Raw genomic sequence first — 14254 nt, 5'->3', positions numbered from 1 at the left:
AGCTCCTGAAGGAGGACTTCCCAGCTGGACACCACCTATGGCACAGAAAGCCAGTACTGGGTATCAGAAACCGGTGTAACTGGAGCTTCCCTTCTTGCATCATGTCTAGTTTTTCATGTTCCTTGAAGCTTAAAACTAATGGCATGTCAGATCCCTCTGGTACATTGTCCTAAACTCTTTGTACAGCCTTGACACTGACAACCCACATTACCCCTCTTCCCAACCACTTAGATTGTCAGGATGCTCCCAGCCACACCTCTGTACTACAGGTCTACTCCAAATGGTCAAGCCTGAAATACCATTTAACAAAGACATCGATGACTTCTCGAAATAGTAAATTCAAATTGGACAAATAGGCATGCTCCCCCCCCCCCCCCCCCCCAAGTTAAGAGAGATTTTATTCAATTAGTTTTCACTAATTTGTAAACCTCCTCTCTGTAATGCACTTCAGTGGTTGCCTTTAGTTATTTCCTATCAGGAAACTGGGCTACTAGATACTCCATAACACCAACATCATAGCAATATGAATTTTGCACTGTAACACAATGGCAGAAAAACTCTCCTTTGAGACTTAAGAAGAGCGACAAGCAATATCAAAAGCCTTGCTTTCAGGGTGTTCAGGAGGAAGCAGCACTCTTCAACGCACAATTTAAAAGTCTCCTGAGGAAAAGGAGAAACTTGTTCTGCAGTTTACAATGGGAAATACTTTATTGCAATTTAGTTCCAAGTTATCCACGGCAAAGTTTAATTCAATTTACGTAGATATCTCTTCCCCCTTTCAAGGATTTTATTACAAACCCACAAAAAGTACTATCTGCACCTGGTCTGGTCATCACCTCAAGTCCCTGTAATTGCTAAGTGGTTCCACACATGCCCTTGTATTTGATTTTCCCAGTAACCATATATGCCCCAAACAGTACAGCACAGCCTGCCTCAGCACCCCCAAGCCATGAAATATTCATCTCTATAGGGACCATCCTCACCGAAGGTCTGGAAGGACGGGGTTTATTGCTCATTCTCAAATGTTTCAGGAAAATACCATGCCTTTTTCATACCCAGAATACCACAGGGCTCCCTGACTTGTTTTTTTGGTTGTTGGGGTTTTTTTTAGGTGGAACTAAGAAATTAATATCCATTTGTGAAATATTTCCAGAGTGAAATCTTGCAGGTTGTGGCAGGCAGAGTCCTTTTTCAACAGCATTTACATTAGTACTGCTTTTACATTCGAAGGTCTTACCCATTTTGATACTAAATGACAAACATGCTACCTGGGTGTTCGGATACCATGGTTTCTGCAGCATCTTCAGTCCACTGCTGATGGAATATGGACATTAACCATGCCTCCTTCAAATAGTGGGATACAAACAAGCCACAATGCCATTCTCCTGCTTCTTAAAAAGTAATAGAACTGTACATGGCAAGAGCTCCTGCGTTGTTTCTCACAGCTGGTAGCATTGCAGAGCTGGGTAAAGGGCTCCCTCAAGAACTTGTCAGGCAAATGCCAAAAATCTTAGTGTTTGTAACTGCTGACATAGTTAGATGAAAGGCGCTATAGATCTTTCAAGTCAAATATTTTTAATTAAACTTGAACATACACATGCAAGTAGAAACAAGTACAAACATTAAGCGAAGTTGGTTGATAAGGTCATCAACCTTACATTATCAAACAAGAATCATCTCAATCAGTATCTTTCCATATTTAGAACCCCATATTAATCTCTTACACTTCTCGGTTACTCTAAATACGAATAAAATCGCCTATCTTCCATTCCAATTCTCTTTTTACAATGCAAGGACATTCTCTGTGACAGGTTTTTCAAACAGAGGAACTTGCCAGGTCTTTCTTCAAGCTTTTCAGATGAAACATTTCAGTTTCAGGAATCATGATTGCTAATAAGATACTGCTTCTAATGCAACAGGGAACACTGAGATTTTTATGTATTTGTATACATATATATAATGTATTTATGAAAAGAGCTCCTTGTGCAGCTTTCCACAGAGACAAAGATTGGTGTGTTCTTGGTGCAGCGTAAGAACGAGCATTTTCAGGCTGTTGGGACAGACACACATCTCTTTGAGCATGGCAGGCTGTTTTCTGGCTAGAGAGAAATCACCCAACAATATAAGATGACTGAATGATACAGAAATTTTAAGATACTACCAATTCCCACAGAACCCCCAACTAAATGTAAAACACGTTCAGCACATATTTCATACGATCTTAAAAGATATGTAAGGTTGTAGCTGGTACAAACCTGTTCTTCCAGGACTAAAACCACTTCTAGTATGTTGACTTAAGAAATTCAATTGCACTTGCTACTAGAACTATTTATGGACAGACTGATCACAGAGAGTCCAAAGACGACCACCACAAACAGGTGTTAGAAGGTGTTACAAAACATGCCCCATTAGGAGGGAGTGAAGGACATTAGCACTCAAACAGTTAAGAGACCTTTAAAAAAGCAAGACAGCCACAAAGTAGGATATAAATTTTTCCACCTCTCAAAGTATAATACAAATAGTCATAGATTAAAAATTGCAGCAAGGAAATGTGGTTTAGTCACTAGGAAAATTCTCCTAAACGTACATGTTAGACACTAAAACAGATGGCCAAAGAAATCTCCAATAATAGGATCTCAGAAGAAGGGTAGACAAATCTGTCAGGAATTCTATGAGTTCATCCACCCTTCAGGACAGAATAAATTATTTCTACAGTCCTTTCACTCCTATTTTCTATAATTTTATGATCATATTTTTAAGGGATATATTAGGGTGCTTCTTCCCTATATTTTACAATCTCATCAGGTTTATTCTTACGAGTATCTTCAGGATTGACTTCAGGCTCCTCACCAAGTCAGGCAAATCTCTGATGTTTTCTTAGTAAAATATACTAATATGAATACTTGGCAAATTATCTGGAAAGGACAACTCTGAAGACATGTCACAAACCATAAAACACATTGGATCCATCAAAAGATATTTGGGTCTCCATGAAAAAAACAACCAACAACTAAAACCAACATAAAAACAAAAATTGAAGTTCATTTGTTAAACACTGCCCTGTTTTGCAGGAACATGATATTTAAAGGAGTAATTAAAATGGAAAACTATTCATTGTTACTGCCATTCCTGCATAAATTACAGGAGTATTAGAAAGGGATGGGGGGGGGGGGGGGGGGGGCGCGCGCCAGACATGGGGTGGGGTTTGTTTAAAAAAAGCCTCAACAGATAAAATAATTAATGACAGTACCTAATGTGTCATAGGCAGACTTAGTCCGACACACAGGAATTGCTGAATCACTTTCTACTTCCCTCCTCTTTAAGTATCAGAAGCCATAAATTAAGGCATCTTATGCATTAGGCAAACTAGACAAAATATGTACTGGAATTTAATTCGTAATTCTTACAATTCCATAAAAATACTTCAAAAACAAAATCCTCGCAAAAGAGAGTTTTGTGGAAACTGATGAAAGGCCATTTTATCTCCTTAAGTAACAATGGATACTACTACTACCCAGAGGTCAGAGATTCTCAGTAGTACGGCAGTGCATAGCAACACAAATAAATAGTCAGCAGCTTAGCCTGGGAAAGCTACTGCTCTCAGGAGAAGAAGCCATTCTCTTCTAACAGTATTTCTTCAATCTCACCAATACACAAAGCACATCTTAAGTGTTAAAACAAAAAACATCACTAGCAACACATCACCATCTAATCCTGGTTCTACGGATGGTCCTACTAAATATCTAACAGTCCTTGCTACCAACTCCTGGTTTTGGTCAATGTGGTCTAGACAGAGTTAGGACAGGTTCTAGCTTCATCAACTGCCTCAACCAACAGCTCTACTATCACGCTGTACCACAGCTGGCAGGCTGAGAGACAAGGGACTTCCCAAGCCTTTACCAACATGAAGCAAGACGGCTTCAGCAAAGGAACCTGCATTCTGCCTAATCACAAGCCACCTCACTCATACATGGGTATTCAAAACATCTCTGCACAAAAAAAGCTCTAGGAAGGAAAAAGGGTGCAAGTGATTAGACTGAGAGAAATGGCAGGGCTGCTTAACTGCAGGATCAAGTCAGTGCATACAGATAAGAGATACCAGCCATCCCTTTGGAAAAAGGCAGGGAATTAGAGGAAGCACTATTAAGGAAAATGGCTAGGAAAAATGAGACTTGGTTGCCTTATATTTAGTATTGAGGCAAAAGTTGCAAAAATAGCTGAAGCATGTGGCAGGACTAAATACTAGAAGTGGAAACTAGATGCGATCTGTGATCTTTAGAGTATTCAGAGTCCAAACAGCTTTTAATTCTTTAAAATCCTGTCAAAACAGACAAGATTGGCCCCCCTTTCACTCAATTTTTTTTTCGTGTGGTCAAAGAAACAGTCATAGATCCAGCTTTGTCACTGGCTGATCAAAAATTTCTTGACTAGTGTTAAACAGCTAATTGCAATGCTCACTTTTTTCTTCTATAGCTGGAAGGAAAACTTACAACGTCTATGGCAATATGAAAAAAAAAAATAACAAAGGCTACATGTAAAGAACCTGCTTTACCTTGCTAAAACCTCAGTATCTGAAAGTTAAGGACACAGCAAATCTGCTTCTGCATACAATGGAAGAGGGGTTACACATGCATTTAATGAAGCTAATTGCTCTTGCTTACCATGAGACTTATCTGAAACAAATCATTTATGGTTTTCTGAAATAGAGCATTACAATAAAAACTATTCCATTGTGAATGCTACTGTGGGCACTGATAGCTGTTTGTTATGAAGAGCTGTACACAGTGGTGACTTGCATTGTTTTGTTTCACCACATAATAAAAGAAGTTGTGCATGACTGCTTTATTCAATTATTCATGAATAACAAACCTGTCATACCTCTTGCAGGCCACTGGGATTCCTGCAGACATACTTATATAAAAATATTTTCATCCCAACAGAACCCATTTCTTTCAGCTTCCTGTATTTTCTTCTGTATTTAAGTTACCATGTCTGAGGAATTAGCAATCCTCCAGGTCAGGTTGTTGTCAGCCCTATGTAGTCAAAGCAGCCCTTTACGTTAATATTTTGAAAGACCACACAGTCATTATGCAGTTCACAATTTTCAGTGTATTTAAGTTTTATGAGCTGCAGAAAAACATTTATAAAAAGTAGTTAAGATTTTAGCATTTCAACTTCCCCCCCCCGCCCCTTCTATGGAGTAAAACCTAGCCTCCAAGGCCTTGTTCAGTCCCTGTTCACTTCGTTACAGATTACAGAAGTTCTGCAAGTTTCCCTAATTAATGCTCCAAATAATCTGAGAAGCATTCTTCCAAAAAAACGTACCTCCAATGTAGCACATCTTTAAACCACATCACATCCTTCTTTCCTCCTCTGCACAAACCCGAGGACAGACTTTACACTGATAACACAACCTTGCTATGCCCCCTCATCTTGGTTTCTTTAGAGCCCTAACAAATTAACTTGTCTTTTCATTAAGACACAAGAAATTTGCTTGAGATACTTTCTAACCAAAGCCCCAGATCTTAAATATGCACACTGCCATCAAGACCAGCATTGTGAGTCCTCTACAACATCAGTGCTCAGGGGACACGCTGCAAATAATAGACCCCTTATCAAAAGATAAGGAAATCTCATTTAGATGCAGAAGTGACATGGTAACATTTTAAACCCAGCCTCTAACAGAAAACATCCCTCTCCAATATACTGCTTAAATCAGTTTCACAACACACTTCCCAAGAAAATAAAAGCAAACTTCCCTTGAGTAAGGAAACCACACCAACACCAGCACTGGAAAAACTGGATCAGGTGGCTTCAACTACCAAATAAGCAAAACATAGCTCTTAACCGAACCTTGAAAACAGCCAGCCAAATCCTCTTCTCTGACCAGTTATCAGACCTACCAACCTTAAGCAAAGGGAGCTCAGTTGAGGAGTCTTTCAGACCCGAGTTATGACTTCAAAGAAAGGAGTATTATTTCAAAGTGGTTTCAGTGATAGCTGCCTGGCAGTAAAGCATTACAGGAAATATTAACTCCTGAATAACCGCTAATAACTTACAGGTCTGAAAATATAAAATATGGACTATTAGGTCTGCTAAACCTGCTGCTTCCCTCATCAGCTCCAGCCCATTTTTTATTTTGGGATTACACAGAATGAAACACACAAAACCAAACCATGACAACACACACACATGAGATGAGCCTTGGAAACTTACCCCTCCTGACAACTTAATCACCCTGACTTTGCTGCCGACATGGGGCCCATCTCCACTACCACTGTTTGTCCGCTGCATGACAGTCCTTTTCACGCCAGGTTTCAGTTCCTGGGGCCTTGCTTGTACCGAAGCCACTCGAGCAGTCTGTGTCATGGGCAGCGACGCTGCAGCAGGTTTTGTCTGCAATACTTTCTGCGGAGCCTGAGGCTGACTCGGAGGGACTGTTCTAGTCTGCCTCAGCTGCTTCACTGGCTTCATCTGCTGTCCTTGATACTGCACGTTTGCCCCAACCTGTGGGAAGTCTGTGGGTTTGGGTTGGAAATTTGGAACTACTGTATCTTGCTTTTTAACAAGGAGTCGGTTTTTCACATTTTGCCTGGTTTGTAAGCCGGAGTGGGGTATGTAAGGGCTGCCGTTGGCAGGAAAGTCAGAGGAGTCATCCTCCTGCTGCATGTAGGACTGTTGCGTAGAAGGTTGCTGCTGCTGCTGCTGCGCAAGTCTTTCGAGCAGTTCTCTCTTTCTAGCACCAGCCTGCTGCTGCCGTCTCAGCTCCTTTTGTTTCAGAATTTCTTCTCTTAGGCGCTTCTGCTCTTCTATCTTCAAACGATACAATCTAGTTTCTTCATCTTCATCTGGATACTACAAAGGAAAACACAAATGAATTTATAGAATTCTCAACAACTACCCAGCTTGGTCAAAACAACACTAAATTGTTGTTTCAGATGTTGTGAAGCTATAACTCTCTGAAAAGCTTTTTAAATTATCCCTGATACCAAACTAAGGCTATTAGTGGAGCAGATCTGCTGGTAAGGTTTATTTGCTATTCATTACAGACAAACAGCTCCTATCTGGTTTAGGACTTAAGATATACCACTTCCTAGACAGAAAAGCTTTAATACCAGTTGTGAAATCTGATCAGAATACTAAAAATTAAAAAAAGCAATTTTACAAATTGGAACTCATTTAGAAGTTTCTAAAACCAATTAAACTATTAATATAATTCAAGATATCAAAATATGTTTCAAATGGAAGGTAACAATATGGAGGCAACCCACTGTCACACAGGTTTTATCTTGCTTTTTTCTGACAAAGTAACAAAAGGTAGGGTGGTAAATGACCTGAAAGGCCCTGATTAGAACTATTGATTTTTCTCACAGAATTTTCAGCCTGATCTCAAACTCATTTGTCACACAATAATTGGTTATAATGAACAGCACAAGTCAATCTCTCTGACCTTGAACTCATGCACTCTCTTCAGAATCAAAATGTTGTCAAATGCAGTGTTGGAATATTAATGGTATATAGAGAATGCCTTTAATATTCCAGCCCTGGGCCCTTCTGAAAGTATTACACACCATCAAATAACCTTTCTAAAGATTCTTCAACTTTGGCAGAATGGGTTCTTATGAAAAGCTGTATAAAAATAGACAAGAGTCATGGAAATGCAGATTCTCATCATCCTGGAGAAGAAATCAAATTGTTCTTGCATTACATTCAGATGTGTTTTCTGAAATTACAAAGCATAACTTTTCACTATATTATTTTTCTCTTTTCAACCATTTCAAATATTAAGTTAGCAACCTGTAGAGACTGTTTACAAATGGTAACGAGCACAACATTCTACTCAAAATATATTAATCACCCCTAACAAAAGCAGGCTGTCAAAGTAACAATACTTTGCATGTTGGTAAATTACATCATAAAGAATGGTAAAATAGTTCTCAAAAACTGGGAATACATGATGCACAGTTACTTACCTTGCAGCAGCTGGGAGCAAACTCTTGCAAACACAAATGCCATTTTTTGCACATACACAAACCAAATGTGCAACATTTTTGTTGTTGGTTTTATGGTTGCTTTTTTTTTTTTTTAATTCAAGTGTTTCTATTCCTGCTACACCTCAGAATCCTCCCCAACCCAAGGCAAAAAAAAAAAAAAAAGCATAGAACAGATTCAACCATAAAGTTGGTTCACAGATAAAAGCCCAGTAGATTCATATCTGTACTCACAGAATTCAGATGCACAAATTCTGAAAGCTTGTTTCCTTCTGATTCAACTGTTTCTTCTGTGAGCATGTACTGATAGGGCTATTCCCACAGTTACTAAAAAAAACTTGCGTCTCTCACAGTAGAAGCCCAGCCTAAACGATGGCTAAAATAAGACTTCAACAAAACTGGATTTTTAAAAATTGTATTAATTTATTTTGATGGGCTCCAGTTCAGGGATAAGGTCCAACACTGTCCTTTTTATGAAAAAGCTTCATATACTAAAAGGTTCTGATCTTCCTCTATACTTTTCAGACTAAAATGGTGGTAATTGATGACTAATCACTGCAACAATTAAGATTACAGGTCTTTCTCAATAGATGGTAACATCAACGTACTTCCACAGGAGGAAATTCAAATATTTCACATTATATTGAAAACTGGAGATGCTGGATTGTAGTAAAAACAAACAAAAAAAGAAGAATGTAACCCTTATGAAACACAGTAAAAGGATAAGACCCTTCAATATAATTTTCATAGGATGAGAAAACAAAGATAAATCCAGACAGGAGAAGGATGTGCTGTTATGCAGATCCTGATGCAATGATCAAGTCAATACTTCAGAAATCAGTAGTGATCCTATAAAGTCAATCCCTTTTCTTAAAGGGTAAGCTTCGAAATAAAAGGCCAACAGCTCTGAGATTATGACAACTGCAGCTCAGTCTGTTAATGGGCTATAGGTAGACCTAAATCCTTCATCTTCATAAACAAGTTGCTACTACTACTAAGTTCTCCATAAAACACCTCTGCAGCTACAGGAAGACCAAATAATATAAAGGCTCTGTGATGATTAACAAAATATTTGCATTAGGAGTCAGGTTTAACTGAAATTAGTTGTGCAATGACCCAACAGTACAGATACAGAATGGCAGCAAACTCCTTACTAGGATGAAAACAGGGGCAGTTACATTCTCTGCTGCTCAGCTTTAAGAGCACTTGATATGTACACCATACTGTAGAGTGTGTGTGAGGGGGTGTCTATAACATAAATATATATATATACACACATGACCTACAGTATATAAAAATGATCCATACTATGTAATAAGGAGCTTCATCATGCACAACAGACAAGACCATACATCAGGTCAAGATGGAGACAGCACACAATGCCTACTGCTAATGATTTCCATCCCATTAGTTTAATCAGCCCAGTACAGGTTTCTCCAACAACTGCTTAAAAAAAAAAAAAAGCAGCACGCATTTTGCCCAAAAAAGCAACTGGGAGAAAGCAGACATCCTTCGAAGTTGTCATAAAGTTTACAGCTTGTGTTTGGAAGTTTGCTGCCAAAAGCAGTATTATCTGTAGGTGAAAAAGCAGAAAAACTAAAGAGCAGCCTTTTTCTTAGATAAACTATTGCTTCACACTTTTTTCTGTAGAAAATTCCGTAACATGAAGACATGGTATATTGTATAAGGCTCTTCCTTTCACAGGATGCTAGAGTACAACAGGCCAGAGACGTAAACCAGTTCCTATGGTTTTGTAGAGGTGGGGTCTTTTTTGTTGAGTTTTGGGTTTGTTCTGGTTTGGGTTTTTTTCTTTCTTTTTTTTTTTTAAGTGAAGATTCTCATCCATCTTTGAACAGTTCTTGAACACAAGGTATTTCACTATGTTTTGAAAGGAAGACTAAGCCTTAGCTACAGGTTCCTCTTTAGCCTTAAGGTCCAAAGCAGCTTTGCTGTAAAGTGCCAAAAGAAAATGTTACAGGCTGCTTTTCTGAGTCTAGCTGAAGAGCAACAGTCAGAGAAGCAGCAGTTCGACATCACTCCCCAGAACTTAGAACGGCACTGCTAAGACTGCAAAGACATGCTCTAAAATGGGATTAAACTTTCTACTGAAATTTAAGTCCTAGTATCAGTAGCTTGCTTTTCATACAGTGAATTAAAAAAAACAAACCACCACAAACAACCCACACATTTTCACATGTGCAGGCTTTATTATTAGTTAACAGAACTAAAGGCAGAGTCCTAAGAACCAGATACTGTAAGTGTTCTGGTTTGCTAACAAAGAACAAAAAAAGAGTCATGCAGCCAGGCTCACTCGTGTCCCTCACTAGAACGGGTGCAAGGACAGACCCATAAAAATGGTTTGATCTGTGACATAAACACAAAGATAAATCTGCTGTACAGATTATTTTTTTTTCAGTTGTAACATTAGAAAAAGATAGGCTAGAATAATTTGTCCAAAAATTCATGATGAGTCTTCACAAAAAAGGCCAGATCCAAACTGCATCATTTGGCTGCTTGCGTTGAAAACCACAAAATATCTTAAATGAAGGCAGTTACATACACATCACACATTTCACACTGCTGGGAACATCAGTTCCTGAACCCTGGGAAAGTGTGAGTTACCGTACAATATACGGGTGCTGTGCATCTTGAATAGGAAGGGAATTACAAACAAGGTTACAAGTTACTCTGAGAAGCACACTGCCCTCTTGTGATCTTCCAACCGGAAAAAGACCGTAATAAAAACAATCTTCTAAGCACAAGGCAGGAGGAATCATTATAAAAATCTGGAAATCAAGCCTATTTAATCTGGAGAAAGCTCAGATTTAGATACATACAATTTTTCAGGTAATTTGGTCTAATAATTTTATACAGCAACTATTTTCCATATTGAGACCCTTGTTAAAAAAGGACTGCAACAAAATCCAACAACCCAACTTCAGTATTTACTGGATTTGGAAGAATGGAATGTGAAGGTTTTCTTTCAGTGTATCAGGGACATTAACTGCAATATAGGTAGTAATGTCAGTACACCTATGACTATGCAGTGCTCTACTATTTTTTCTCCTGCTCTGACCTCCAACACATACTTCTTCTGAAGAGATTTACATCACCTTTCTACATTCTCCCCCTTCTTTAAACTCAAAAATGCTTAGTATTACCTTAATTCCTCTTATCCTAAACTGACCTAACAAGCAGAATTACACCCACATTCATCACCCAAACGTTCCAATCGTATTGACAAAATGATTTTTCAGATTGAGGATACCCAAGTTCAAAACTTGGAGAGTAACAGCTATCCCAAACAAACAACAACATTTAAAGTCAGTATTTTGCAGCCTCACAGGAATAGGAACACAAGCATACCATTAGTAAAGCAGAACTAGTTTTTAATCTTCTAGTCACTCAGGTTGCAAACCTATCAAATATCTATTTTGAAGGTGAGCAAAGCCTTTAATAGCCAATATTGCCATTTTTTGAGGGGCTTCCTGAATGATAGGGCATTTATAAATATGGCTGCTGACTCTTCAGTAAGAAGGATGCAAAGGAAAGTCTCCGTAATTTTCCAGTTGAAGACACTTGCAAAATAACCTGCCCAATTCAGTTATGAGCAATACAGCTAGAAAAGATGACAGAACTTAACTCTTTCTCATCTTCACAGAAAGCAAAAGAACAGGATGAAGTTAGCCGATTACAAGAAAAACACACAAAAATAACATTACAAAGCACTACAATCTGGCTAAGGTGAGAAATGTAATCTGCATCACAACAATGATTAAATGCTTGGGCATGAATATTGCTAGTGCAGCAATACTCTTTGTAGAGGTGACAATAAATGGTGCCAGTGAACAAGACTACTGCAGTGGCACAGCAGAAAAGGGACAACTGCTACAATACTGTTTGCAGCACAAGGCTCTACTTCAAGTCTGCTTTGGAAGGAGAAAGGTTCTGTCACACACACCTTCATACACTTTTGTAGTAATTGCCAAGTGTCTCTACAAAGGCTTACTATTAGTTAATAACAGGAAACACTATGAGACACCATTTTTTGTTTATCCTGTTTTGCAAAAACTTACATAAAACAGTTATCAAACTGTTTTCAAAGATAGCTTTGACAAAGAAATAGAGAAAGCTGTATTTGTAAAACACCAAGAATTCACATACGTAAGATTAGTTAAGTCTTCTAATTACAGGCTTGTTAGGGTAAGTCTAGTAACTTGAAATGTTATTCTTGAGAGACTAAGATGATTGTGGGGGGTTGGGAGGGAGGTTGAGTTGGTTTCTTTTCTGGGTGGGGGGGTGGGGCGCTGGGGGGTGTTTGTTTTTTTTAAAAAAAAATCATTTGATTAAGAGGAGTGGAAAAAAAAAATACTTATTCTTCTTTCTTAACACTTCCAGAGATATTTTGGAACTAATGCCTTAATTTTCATATGACTACACTATGGAAGAATTTTAAGATGTTTTGGATGAAGAGGCCTGTAGCTGAGTTGCTTCAAAACTTACCTTACTAACGACCTGAAAGACAGGATTCTCTAAAAGGCATTGCATTTTCTGTGACTTAGATTATTCCAAGAGACTGAATTGAAGGGGATTACTTAAGTCATTTTTTCAAAGAAGATCAAAATTAAAAGCTGAAATAAGGGGATTTTTTTATTTTTTTTTTTAGTATTTAAATTGAAAAGCAAGTGCACAGGAGGTCAAACCACTGCCAGCTATGGGTTTCTTTTGTGCCTCATTTGTGAAAATTAGTTATGACCACCCCTAATTCAAGAATAAGATGAAAAGCTCCTCATGAGCAGCTTAAAGGGAAGACAGTATTATCATAATTAGAGCTTCCAACAGTTGTTGAAGAAAACCTGGTCCATGAGACAAGATTCACGGTTAAATACAAAGATTTACAGCTCTGCTCGGAATAACCTGACAGAATAACTCAGAAATTATACAGGCTGCATTTAGCCGTCATGTTCCTCTAGTACCTCCTGATGTTCAGGATTAACAGCAAGCAGCATCAGTGCAATCCTACCCACCCTCTCAAATGAGCAGTGCTCATGGGACAGTCTTCTCCAGCTTCCAGGAGAATCTATGGAGGGTAACAGTCATCCGTTCACATTGCCCAATCCAATGGAGCCCCAAACTGGCATCTCATTTTTTGATTGTGAAGGGTACTAGCAGAGCAAACAGCATCATTTTCTCCAAAATGGAAAAAACTTAAAGAGCATCTCCTATTTTCCCTCATGCCAAAAGGGTTCGTAAGAGATTTTCTTCTTCAAGAGCAAGAAGCTCTATGAACTACGATCTGCAACCTCCTGCATGAGTGCTCAAGACCATAGAGGAAACTGAACAGCCTAGAGGAAAACAGCATGAGGAAGACAGCGCTCCAAATAGACTTATTGTTTGGGGTTTTGTGGGGTAATTTTTGAGCCATAGGAAATTGAAATGGAAGAGAAGAGGCTTTCTGACTTAAAAGGATGTGATTACCTGAAAAAAACAAAAGGGATCATTATCCTGTAAGATAAAAATGGACACAACCAGTATTCCAGAGGTTTGTACCATTGATGACCTTTACTCAACCTCTGCTTTTTCATAGTACAAATGACTCCTCCTCCTGCAAAACAGAGTCACCACAGCCTTGTCACCCTTCCAGACGTCTTTTTATTTTGACAATGGAAATTGGTTTTGCTCTCACATTAAAGAGAAAGTGCAACTCAGAAGGAGGCCTCTAGACGCACTAAAAATATTGGGTGAATAATACATTAAGTGTGCTTACAGTTCACAAGTCAGACTAGAAGTTTTTTAAACAGGTGGGAGTTTGTTGTGGTTTGGTTTTGTTCCATCATTCAAAATAAAAGCCTTACCTCTGGTTCAGATTTTACTTCTGATTTTGCTTGGCCCACTGGTGTGATTGCTTTAGCTTTCATCTCAGGCCTTCCCTGTGAGTTTCCAACACCAGCTACAGACTTGTTGGCTGACATCGTGCTGGCAATGGGTTTGACCTGAGCAGCTGGGGTTGAGGTTCGCCTGTTGTTGCTCATTTCCAGAGCATGTGATGGTGCTATCGGCAACTCACGCAAGTTGCTATTTCTTGGAGCAGTTGACTGTAGCTGCTGATTTGGACGCTTGACAATATTTTGTGATGGCGTACTCTGAAAAGCAGAAAGGAAAAAAAACCTGCAGACTTCCACTACAAACCAAAGTGTTTCCTGTTTCACATTTTCATTACTTAGTTACGTTTGGGAAAAAAACAGCTTTTCAAAGAGGCACAG

At 38.7% G+C, this 14254-nt stretch overlaps 1 protein-coding gene across 7 annotated transcripts in view; it reads right to left on the bottom strand.

The window, feature by feature from the left end:
* The window catches only part of RBM33 (RNA binding motif protein 33), a 105703-nt gene that overhangs the window by 28278 nt on the left and 63171 nt on the right, over positions 1-14254 (bottom strand). For 6 of the 7 annotated variants that reach the window (XM_055710209.1, XM_055710213.1, XM_055710212.1 and 3 more), the window contains exons 14-15: positions 13847-14134; positions 6217-6855 (exon numbers count right to left, since the gene is read on the bottom strand). In XM_055710209.1, the coding sequence (XP_055566184.1) occupies positions 6217-6855; positions 13847-14134 (927 nt within the window). Of the gene's footprint in view, positions 1-1554; positions 2100-6216; positions 6856-13846; positions 14135-14254 lie in introns of those variants that run through there. The other variant, XM_055710214.1, reaches the window with a different exon arrangement.

Source organism: Falco cherrug, chromosome 4 (genome assembly GCF_023634085.1).
Source record: "Falco cherrug isolate bFalChe1 chromosome 4, bFalChe1.pri, whole genome shotgun sequence".
Lineage (NCBI taxonomy): Eukaryota > Metazoa > Chordata > Aves > Falconiformes > Falconidae > Falco > Falco cherrug.
Note: the sequence above shows the minus strand (reverse complement) of the source record. Positions and strands in the feature narration are given on the sequence as shown.